Consider the following 12,281-nt stretch of genomic DNA (forward strand, 5'->3'; position numbering starts at 1 on the left):
GTGACACTAACAAAAAGACAGCAGGCTGAGGTGGAGCTAAAGATGCTTTCATTTTCTTGAAAGTTACCTGAATGAACAGGATTAGAAATAAGGGGTGCATATATGATGTAGCTCATAATTGGCTTGATAATTTGGATTTCAATTATTCTGGCATGTTATGGTTTACTTGTTAGGTGACATGTCTTTGAATATTGCAGCTTTCACGAGAATAGCTTGATTAAACAAGGCAGCTACATGTGGATATCATGGTACAGCACAGTGCTGGACATTTGTTTTATCTTTGTTTCCAAAATATTGTTACAACCTACCCTACCTCTGTATAATTATGATATAATAATTATAGTGTGTGCATTTTGTATGTTCATTTTAACAGAATAAAGAAGAGTCATGCAAGCATTTTTGAAAGGAGCAACGGGTCAGGCAGCCAGGCCTCAGAAAGATAAGGCAGTGGCTGGACCCAGTGCAGAGAAGAAAGCCAAGGCTGTTCCTTGGGTAGAAAAGTAGTAAGTATGACCCACAAAGGTGTACTGTACACTACATCTGATTAACTATACAGAGTTACAGGAATCTCAAGAATCCTTCAGGACAAAACTTTTAACCGCCTTTTAACCGGGGGACTGTTCAGTATTGCCATAAAAATCCAACATTTTTTTGTTTTGTTTTTTTAGTCTTGGGGTTGATTTACAGAAATGTTTAATCTGTAAAATGCATAATGAATAATAGCGTCATGTGTCTCATTTTTACATTTTGATCATCTTTTGATGTCACAGTGAAATTCAGGATTGTTTCTTGACTCAAAATGATTATTAAATCCCCCAAACATGGAACACATATTTTGCATGTAAGTGCGTTGGAGGGTGACCACAGAGCTACAAATAAAACAGTTGGACGTACATTGTTTTTTTTTTTCCTTCCCCATCTTTACAAGAATTTCTGGTCCTTTTAACTGACTGCCATTATTTCACAAATGTATTATTTATTATGTATATATTTATTTAATATTCTTATGCAGTGCACTATCATCCTAATATATTTTATTCTATCAGTTATTGTGTAATAGATAGTTACACTACAGTATTTTTAACTTGGTTCGGTCGTTGTGGTTTTTTTTTTTTTTTTTTTTTTTTTTGTGTTCTTCTCTTTTTGTAATTTCGTTCAGCAGTGCTTCTGCGATATGTTGACTAATGACAATAAAATAATCTAAAGTCATATTTTTGTGAAACTTTTGTTTAACACACAATTATCACCTAAATTATGATATAAGGTCATGTTTGTCATTTTAGAGGCAAGACAATGTGAAATGTAATGGATAGTGAGTCATATTATTGACTTTCAGATGTTTAAATTGAACAAATATTTCACGGTGATGCGGTTAAAAGTGCTTCTGTTTTGTTGTTGCACAGTTCTCTGGAGTCTATATATAATCTGTAGCCTGTGCTGATATTGAAGCTTGTGAGGTACTCAAACCAGTTTTGTTTTTTTTTCTCTTTCTTCAATGAACTCCAGCAGGCCAAAGTGTGTTGATGAGGTGGCCTTTCAGGAGGAGGTTGTAGCAGTGTTGAAGAAGTCTCTGGAAGGAGCAGATGTAAGTAACATTTGGTTGTTTTTTTTGGGGGGGGGGGTTATAGCCTTGGCTGCATTACTGCATTTGGTTTGTTGATGACAATGAAAATGCCATACACTCTGGTTTTTGGTCCCTTTAATCTTGTGATTCAGAACAGAGCCTTTCAAGATCATAATGTGGAGGGTTGTTTTGGGTGGAAGTGGACAGTAAACATTTCTCTTATCTGACAGACAACTTTAGTCAGCAGACTTCCCATCACCTGATAGGAGATGAGTGTGTTTTTGTTCTCGTGCATGTACCACGTATACTGTAAGAATGTTTTCGAACTTGTGTCAGATTGCTTTGTCACAATGTAGCAGTGTGTTGTCAGATATACAGTATAAACATGGTTATTTCCAATATTTTTGTATTCGGGTTGTACTTGTGCTCATTTTGCACATTCTGCAAGGCCATAAAGGCACAGTATCATTGGATCTGTGTTTAAATTGCAGCTTCCCAACTTGCTCTTCTATGGCCCTCCTGGAACAGGAAAGACCTCTACCATCTTAGCTGCTGCCAGAGAACTTTATGGGTGGGTAAACTGTATGTGTGGTATTTGATAAGAGATTTCACATCAGTCATTTCTTCATCATAGTTTTTAAACCTTTGTTGATCTCTCTCCTTTTTTCTTTGCACTGTTCCTGCTCATATTTGACTCATGTCTCTGTTTTCAGTCCAGAACTGTACAGGCAGAGGGTGCTGGAGCTCAATGCCTCAGATGAAAGAGGCATCCAGGTCGTCAGAGATAAAGTCAAAAACTTTGCTCAGCTCACTGTTGCCGGGACACGCCCAGAGTGAGTCAGCATTTTACAGTTTGTGATAATAAGAAAACAGCTAGACTTATTTTTTGTTTTGGGTTTTTTTTTGTACGAGGTTACTCACATTTATAAATTGGTAAATGTGAATTAAAAGGCAAACTGGGATTGTTTTCAGCTCTGCATACATCAGACGTCATCCTCTAATTGTAGAGCCAATCACAAATTGAAGGAATAAGTTCCTGTATGTACAGTTTTCCTTTAAAACATGCAAATATTTTTGGCTATAAAGGTAAAGTGACTGTGCGTCATAAAGCACATTTCAGTGGTGCCAGCAGTGCTCTGATGATAACTCAGTTTACAGACAGAACAGCTTTTGGAATAATTATTGAAATAAAGTACCAAAGTCTCTGTCAGTAAAGTCCAAACTAATGTTGAAACTTTCACTATTTTGCTACATTTGCAGCGGGAAGTCGTGTCCTCCTTTTAAGATCATCATACTGGATGAGGCCGATTCCATGACAGCGCCAGCTCAAGCTGCTCTCAGACGGACCATGGAGAAGGAGTCTCGCACAACTCGGTTTTGTCTCATCTGTAACTATATAAGCAGGTCTGCTGTGGGTTGTTGCTCAGAATCAATTAAACACACAGTTAACACAGTTATTGTAATCCTGCTTGTATGTCTGTGTGTTTTCTAGGATTATTGAGCCTCTGACTTCTCGGTGCTCCAAGTTTCGCTTCAAACCTCTAGCCAATCAGATCCAGGAAGAACGCCTACTAGAGATATGTGAAAAGGAGAACCTCAAGTACACCAAAGAGGTAGGAAGAAAGAAAATGATTGTGCTGCTATCCGGTCTTCAAGTGATGACGTGATGAATCCTGCTTCTGGGCCCAAACGACTCAGCGTTTAATAAGGCTTTTGTGTTTTTAACACGTTTTAATGCTTTGTATCTTGTTCTATTTAATCTCAACAAGCCCCTAAAAACAGTCAGTGATCACAGTGGTCAGCCTTTCTGTTTTTATTACCACTATTCATTTTAAAGCTTCAGGTTTTGAAACCTTACGATGTAACTACAGCCGAGCCCATGCAGCAGTATATTAATGACTAACCTGGTATTTTGGATGGATTATATCAGTCGTTCTCCTGACTGAAGTTTGGTCCTTTTACAGCATCCTGCCATGCGGTTGCATTTGTCCCTAACCTTCGGGAACCCTCGCGTTAACTTTTATTGAGTGGAAAAAAGTTAGCGTTCGTCCTCCAGCCTATCTGTGTTTATGCTAACATAACTGTGTCGCTAGCGATCATGTAGCACATCATTATATACCAGCTAGCCAAACTTCAGTAACCCTATAAACGTCACTGCTGTTTAGTTTTCTGTCTTCATTTATGTCGGAAGTGATAGCAGAGCTGTACATCTTAATTTTTTTCAGAAATCTCTGTCAGAACATGGTATATTATATTTAAGTGGAAACTAGCGAGCTAACTTCCTGCTAACTTCTAACAGTGTTAAATTTCATAAATTCTGTTTTCATGGATGCCTGGATGTTAAACTTAATTGTTACACCTGGTAAAGCAGCAACACTGATCATTTTATTACAGATGAAAGAATTTAGACAGTTTTCAATCCTCAGTGATGCCGCAGCGATCGTTTGACTGTGACCTTAAGCGGAGTTTGGGCCCAGACATGGCTAATGACATCAGATTTAAAGACCAGATAGTGTAATGTAGACCTGAGAGAAATTTCTAAGATGTCTTACGCACTTCTAGTGTAGGTTCATTTTTTAATTGCTCGATACATGGGGAAAAATGCCTCGTAAAAATTATTTGAAAGTGCTCTTTGATTTTAACTGAGAGGCTAACTTAAAAGGAGAGTGTAAAAGAAATTACCAGACATAATAATCCTACCAGTGGGTGCTGCTAAATGTTTTATGTTTTTTTTTCTTTACAAAAGCAGCACACAAAAAGAAAACGATTCATGTAACAAATAAAAGAAAGTCTGCTCTTTCCTTTTATTACTAATGAAGCTGTAATCTTCAGCAGTGACCGTATCTGCAGGTTTAAAGATGATCAGTTGCACACTTTTTAGGTCTTTTTGGAGACTGCTATGAGGATATGTGACATTTTAGTCCTTCTACAAAATGTCAAAAATAATTAAATAGTTGACCAGTACAAGTATAGTTTCAACACATTTATTTTACTCATCCACAAATACATATTGAATGTTTTTTTGTTTTCGTTTTTTTTGCACAGAAGTACAAATCAGGGTTTAGTAAGGAGCTCAACTCAGAACGATGAGCTGTATCTTTTAACTTTGTTAATGTTAGATTGAGTCTGACCCTGGCACCACCAGTATTTTAAGATAAATCTGCACACATCCTCCCCATAACAGACTCAACAGAAAGTCAAGGTTTTAAATACCCAAGTAATTTGTGTCGTGCTCACTGTATTAAACTCACTTCCAGCCTTGTATTTTTGTTCTTGGACATTACTGAAGTAACTTTGCATGATTCACCATTCAAATCAATCCTTATTTGTCTTGTTTTTGTCCTTGGTGCAGACTCCCAGTTGAGTCCAGCCAGCTTTCTTGTGATTTGATTGCAGAGGCCAAAAAAAAAAACAAAAAACAAGACAACTCCCATTTTCCTGTTTGTTTAACTGCTCGGCTGTTAAGCCTGTCCACAAATGTATATGAGCAAACAGCTGTTTATTTTTAAATATTTAATGTTTAAAACAGGGGATTGTTGCAGTTGCCTTTTTTAGGTGTAGCAGACATCAGCCCCTGTACAACTAACTGGGGTTTAAGTTTGCAGTGTTCAGTAGCATGAGCAGAAAAGTGATATGTACATCAGTCAATTTACAATTCAATGCACTGTCACTCAATTTCATTAAGCAATAAGAGGCTCCACCTACTGGTCGAAGCACATACTACAGTCATTCTACATGATCCATTTCTATACATTTGATTTAATTGTATTAGTAGATGATTATTAACATCCTTTGGTGCTGCATTTTCAAATAAAAAAAGAACGCAAAGTGTGTCAAGAGATGGTTTTTGTAAAGTATAAACATTTTTGCTTACCTGTAAAGTATTTTAGATACAGGGAATGTTCCTGCCTAAAATTTTGATTGTAACATAAATAGATGGATTATCATGACTGCAGACTTCTCTACATTTGTGAAGAGTACGTGTGGCCTGCTCCCGTCGTAAGCACAATAGCACAAGGCAGAAGAGTTCTCAGTGACAGGCAGGAAGTGTTGAATATTCTTAACTGTATGATATGTTAAAAAAATGGCTAATGTAATTCAGATGCCTGAGGGCACAGCCAGTTTCCATTTCCATTTTACTGTGTTTGGTCTGGTAATACTGGCGGTGTTCCTCCACCACTGTCACTGTCCCTGGTCCTGTGCCCACCTTTCCCAGGTGGTAATCCATCCATGGTCAGAAATGTATTCGCTGTTGAAAAAGTCTGATTTGAGTGACATTTATGTGCTGCATAACATGTGAGTGGAGGTATAGCAGAACTGCAACTGCTTTCTTTGCACAGCTGGTGGAGTCTGATAACTGTCTTTCCTAATCCAGAGTATAGCAGCCTTGGTGCGGGTGTCTGAAGGCGACCTGCGGAAAGCCATCACATTTTTGCAAAGTGCTGCACGCCTCAATGTCGACAAGGAAATCACTGATTGTGCTGTTATTGAAATAGCAGGGGTGAGCTGGACTTCATTTGTATCACAGTAGACTGCAAGAAGTGATTATTAACTGTAGTTAGAATGTCTTTCTCATCTGAGATCTTGCTTCTGCTCTCTGTTAGGTTGTACCTGACAAGATGATTGACAACCTGCTCCAGATCTGCTTCAGAGGAACATTTGAGAAACTGGAGGTAGCAGTCAGGGTAAGTGTTCTAACATCTAATAGCCTAAAATAGATATTAAGCACAAAATAAAAGGTATGCCAATCAATCTTTAATCATCTTCTCTGTCAGAACATGGTGGATGAAGGCTACGCAGCCACACAGATCTTGACACAGCTTCATGAGTGTGTCATAGAGCAGGACCTGAGTGACAAGCAGAAGTCGACTATCACAGAGAAGATGGCAGTAAGTCATATAATACGGTGCTGTTTTTTTTGCAGCTACAATAGTAAGTCGGAATAAATGTAGAAGTTAAATCCTTTTTTTTAATGACTCGATCTGTTTGTTTTTCTCTGGTTCAGGTTGTGTGCAAGTGTCTGTCAGATGGTGCAGACGAGTACCTGCAGCTGTTGAGTCTGTGTTCAGTCATCATGCAGGAGGCTTCCCACAACTAAATCCCCTTCCATGAACGTCATGGTCATCTGCTCCCATTGGGACCAAAGGCTTTACAGAGACACTTAACTCAGATTTATCTGCATTTGATTGTTGTTTGGGATGCTTAACCGTGGACACCAGGCGACAGTGATCATTCATAAACAACGTCAGAGCACTTCATTAAAAAAAAAAAAGAAAAAAGGACATGTTGGTACTTATCCACCATACTTTTGTACACTTTTTGAATTCTGGAAAATAATAAATAGTTCTTTCTTGTTTTCAGGGGTTCACTGTTTTTATTCTTCAAGGAAAGTGTTGAGTTAACAAGCAAAACTGTGACGTGTGCTCTTGGTGCTTTCTTAACTGAATTGTAAGACACATAATAATACAGTACAGTGCAGGTTTGATCCACCTCTCATTTAAACATAGTTTTGCTTTAAAGGAGCCAGACTTTTATTTTGTTGCCAGTGTCTTCTTTCTTTTTTTTTTTTTTTTCCTTTTTTTGGGGGGGGGGGCATGATAATCACCCCAAACGCACTGCCAGTGCAGTAAAAACGTCATCAGTCATGAAATTGGCCTCCTTAGAGCCCGGATCTCAACATTATTGAAGTTGTGTGTTATCATCTTGACTGAGAATGAAACAAAAGGCATCCATCCAAAGAAAAGCTTTGGATATCTTTGAGGATACCTGGAGAACACTTTGTGAAGTTCAAGTTCAAATTTACTTATATAGCACTTAAAACAACAGGTGTTGACCAAAGTACTGTACAATACAATGGGCAAGTCAATAAACAAAAAAAACAGAATAGTGTTTTAGAAGAGAAAATCATTAAAAAAGTGAATAAAATCATAACGTATAATAGTAACAAACTCATGATGAATCAAAAGCCAGAGAATAAAAATGGGTCTTTAGATGACTTAGTATCCAGTGTTGAGGAGGATCTGATATGCAAAAGCAATGTATTCCAAAGTTTGGGGGCAGCCACAGCAAATGCCCGTTCTCTGTGTTTTAATCTGGACCTAGGGATAATCACATGAAGAAATTACAAAAACGAGTTCAGTCTGTGTAGAAGAATAACTGGACGCACAAATTGTTCAGTTTTTGCCTTATTTACTTTGATTTCATATATATTTGCGGATGTTTCAATAAATCGCTCCACCTTCCCATTTCCCTAGCAAAACATGAAGAAATAATTGATGGCTCAAGACTTTTGCACAGTGCTGTAAGGATTAGTGTGTGGTATGGAGCAGCCAGTAAGTTCAGCCTGTTTGTTAGCACCAAACACACTAAATGTGTCTGTATGGTTTATCTTGCTCACCAAGTTTGCTGTAGTTTACAAAACAAACAACACAAAAATCAGCTGGTGGCAAAAGTACTAATGTACATGATGTAATGTTCATCACAAGGTTATGTGTCAGACATTGTTTGGCTTAGACACATTAGCTGGCACACTGGTATCTACAGATGATTTCACTGCTGGCAGAAGCACAGTGACTGTAGATGTTTAGCAAACCGTGTTTACTTTTAACCACAGCAGTTTCGTGAAATGTCAGCACAAATCACCTGTTTTCTTTACCTTATCCAGCTTCACATCCTATAAGCGTGAAGCCCACTTCCATTTCGGCACTATGCTAAAAGTGCATATAGCACAGTTCTTGCTGTATTGCTTAGCCGTCTTAAAGCAGTGAGCTCCGTCCACTGTCATCAGTCACTTTCTTAATGATCCCACATCAACACAGAAAAGCTCCACCCTTCCACCTAATGGTGCGTGTGGTGTTTAACTTTGGGTGATAAGTTTATAATCACCCAGTACCAGAATCTGAAAAATGAGAAGTCCTTCTCTGCAACCACAGTATCAACTCATCACTGCTGTACTGTTTGATTTTTAGATTGTGCCATCCCATCTCATGTTCCGTGTTTTCAGCACGTGCTGTTCATACTTCCAGCCACAAGGTGCCACCAGAGTCCTTCAGAGCTGCATCTATGCTTGTTTTGTTTTTTTGTGTTTTTTTTTTTTACATCTTACATCCTTGTTGGGAGCTTGCTCAGCAACAAAGGGAGCACGTAACACCACAGAGGGCAGGGCTGGTTTATTATGAGGTGTGGCTATGGCGCGCTAAAATGGAAATCTTTCTGGTTGTGGTGTCAATGTGTCTCCTTCTGTAAATAGAGCCGTAAATGCAGGTTCACTTAGGTTTAAGAGGGTGCACAAATCAAAAGATACAACTCATAAATCTTTTTCTACTATATCTTAACTTTATTGATGTTAGATTCAAGTGTGACCCCCGCACCACTAATATTTTACCAGATTGTGATTTTTAAAATATAGATAAGATAAGGAGATACGGTACACCAAACCTTATCTTCAGTTATTATCCTGAAATATCTGTCAACAAGTGATCACTATATAAATTTAAACTAGCTCATGTAATGTCACCTTATGGCCACAGTGAAGGCTCCAAAACACACAACACACACAGACTACTACTCAAAAGTGTGGAGGTGTGTTTAGGGTCATTGTCTTGTTAAAAAATAAATGATGGTCCAACTGAACACAAACCAGATGGGATGGCATGTTGCTGCAGAATGTTGTGGTAGCCATGCTGGTTCAGTGTGCCTTCAATTTTGAATAAATCCCCAACAATGTCACCAGCAAAGCACCCTCACACCATCACACCTCCTCCATGCTTCACGGGTTACTCATCAGACCAAAGCACAGATGTCCACTGGTCTAATGTACATCCCTTGTGTTTCTTGGTCCAAACAAAGTTCTTCTGTTCTTCTGTAGAGATGTGTCTGCTACTGGAACTCTGTGTGGTTTTTATCTGAGGTGCTGTTAACTTGTGATTTCTAAGGCTGGTGACTCAGATGAATTTATGACTCTTGGTCTTACTTTCCTTGGGCGGGCCTCATGTGAGCCAGTTTTGTTGTAGCTCTTGATGGTTTTTGTGACTGCACTGGAGGACACATTCAAAATTTTTAATTTTCCAGGCTGACTGACCTTCAATTCTTAAAGTAATGATGGACTGTCACTTCCCTTTACTTAGCTGATTGGTTCTTGCCATCATATGGATTCTAACGGTTGTCAAACAGGGCTGTCAGCTGTGTACCAACCCGACTTCTGCACAACACAACTGATGGTCCCAATCCCATTACGAAGGCAAGAAATTCCACAAATGAACCCTGACAAGGCACAGCTGTGAAGTGAAAACTATTTCAGGTGACTACATCATGAAGCTCATTGAGAGAAGGCCAAGGGTTTGCAGCACTGTCAACAAAGCAAAGGGTGGCTACTTATAGGAATCTAAAATATAAGACATATTGAGAGTTTTTTTTTTCCTTTGCTACATAGTTCCATATACCTTCATTCAGTTATTCATTTATCCAGAGTAGAAGTTTATTCCCACTGCCAGAATAGTTATAAAACAAGCCAAATTAATTTCAAAAAAATGTTTCAAAATTGTTTCTATAATTTCTGTTATGTTACTGCTTGGTTAATTTTATGTTTTAAATATTAGTAAAATGCGCCACCCAGTGGCTGCTTTAAGTAAATATTTTCATGACAGAAGAAGAAGAGCTAGACAGAAAGTTGATGTTTTCTCTATAGTAAGACTCCCCAGCCACTTTAATAAGTACACCTGCACATGGCAGTAATTCAATGCATTTAGGCAGAGTCCCTGAAGTTCAAAGTGAGCACTAGAATGGGGGGAAAATTATTTAAATGACTTTGAACATGATTGTTGGTGCCAGATGGTATTCAGACAGGTTGATCTGACTCTGAAAAACTCAAAACTGTATTTCTTTTTTTCTTTAACAGTGTTGTTTCTATTTTGTTCAAGTGTCTCTTTCTTGTGTAATAAAAGAGGAAAACAAGTTTTCCTTTATCATGCTGGTTTTTTTTACCGTGTTTTTAGAAATTACTTTTATCTAGCTCTTATGTTTTTAAGTGGTTCTAATCCAGTAGGCTTTTCTTACACGATGATCTCTAGGCTTTACAAAGATTGGTGTGAAAAAGAGAAAATATCCAGTGAGCATGTTGATCCCAGAGGTCAGAGGTCATACTGCTTTAACTTCATAAGAAGGCAAAGTAACTCAAATAACTATTCATTATAACTGAGGTATGTCGAAGAGCATCTATGAACACAGCATGTAGAGCCAGGTATCACTGCTGTCAGGTAAGAACAAGAAACTCAGGCTAAATTTAGATGGCCTCACCAAAGTTGAACAGTAGAAAATTGATAAACATTGTCTGATCTGATGAGTCTTGATATCTGTTGTAACATTCTGATGATGGAGTCAGAATTCAATGTAAGGAAATGAAAGCATGGCTCCATCCTGCGTTGCATTATGAGTTGAGGCTGGTGGTGTGGGGGATATTTTAATGACACGCTTTGGGTTCCTTAATACAAGCTGAGCATGGTTTAAATACCACAGCCTATCTGAGCATTGCTGCTACTGTATCTATCCCTTAATGACCACAGTGTAGCAATCTTACAGTACAATGGATGCTTTCAGGATGATGTCACAAAAGCTCCAGTCATCTCTAACTGGTTTCTTGAACCTGCAAATGAGTCCACTGTACTCAAATGGCCTGCACAGTCACAGTCGATCTCAATACAGCGGAGTACTTGTAGGGATGTGTACAGTAAAGTGTACAGAGCATACTCCTATTGGGACCATTTCCTGCTGTGAGGACTTTGACCTTAAATATTTTACTTGTAACAATTTTAATGTAACATTTTACAGTTTGTTTTGTGCTTTTCCTTACATAACACTTAATAATGATAACTTTTGTGATGGCATATATAATCTATTTAAAATTAACTTTATCAGAAGGGCCTCTTGATTTGCTCCGCCCCCTCACTTATCCAGTACATGATCTCGAGTCTATCCGTGCTGACATTCATCAGTCCATTACAGGACTATATAATAATATTGTTGTAAGGCCTTAAATGATATTAAATCACATGTGACTGCAGTCCACCCAACCTGCGTCTATCATATCAGACAGGACCAGGTTGCATTTGCATTAAAGAACAATATATCAACCCACTGCATCTAGCTAATCCGTGTATTCCCTTCATTGTGTAAGTGCTGGCCTCAGCAGTATGCTACTAGAGCCATGTGTCATAATGTGTTCATGAATCTGAAGTTTGTTCTCCAGCCTCTTGCGATTCCAGGCTTATCAGTCTCAGTCAGACACTGTGCACTTTAATAATATGATTACAGCCACAGCAAGCAATACTGTGATTACTGCAACTCATGTAAACACCTGGTTATCTTAAATGCATTAAGGTAGTAATCATAACTGGATTCCCAGGCCTGGATTACGTATCTTTTCTTTTTCCAAATGACTTTTGGCATGGCGGCAGCTCAGTCTGTTTCCTCTCAGAGTTTGGATTCAGAGCACCTCAATTCCTGAATCAAGGTCTACCAAACTAACTCTTCCCTGCTGTGTCAGAAATCATAATATGTTTACTTTCTTCTTTAATTGTCTCTTTTCTGTTAAGTTCAAGTGCCCCTTTTAATCTTACTTCTTGCAGGAGGAGGGCAAAAGTTTCCTTTTACACAGCAAAATCTCCAGTGTTAATTCAACTCCTATAGTGTTAAAGTTAACACTTTTCCAGTGTTTATATAA

General features: G+C 38.3%; 1 protein-coding gene across 1 annotated transcript; it reads left to right on the plus strand.

Annotated features, from left to right (window-relative positions):
• Window positions 1–276: 276 nt before the first annotated feature.
• Window positions 277–6,920, plus strand: rfc4 (replication factor C (activator 1) 4). The gene is made up of 10 exons (XM_076880401.1): window positions 277–503; window positions 1,507–1,585; window positions 2,056–2,135; window positions 2,278–2,397; window positions 2,825–2,968; window positions 3,057–3,177; window positions 5,940–6,065; window positions 6,169–6,249; window positions 6,340–6,453; window positions 6,570–6,920. Exons 1-10 carry the CDS (start codon window positions 388–390, stop codon window positions 6,660–6,662), a joined length of 1,074 nt encoding a protein of 357 aa, XP_076736516.1. The 5' UTR covers window positions 277–387; the 3' UTR covers window positions 6,663–6,920.
• Window positions 6,921–12,281: the final 5,361 nt, after the last annotated feature.

The sequence above is a fragment of the Maylandia zebra genome, linkage group LG23 (assembly GCF_041146795.1).
Source record: "Maylandia zebra isolate NMK-2024a linkage group LG23, Mzebra_GT3a, whole genome shotgun sequence".
NCBI lineage: Eukaryota > Metazoa > Chordata > Actinopteri > Cichliformes > Cichlidae > Maylandia > Maylandia zebra.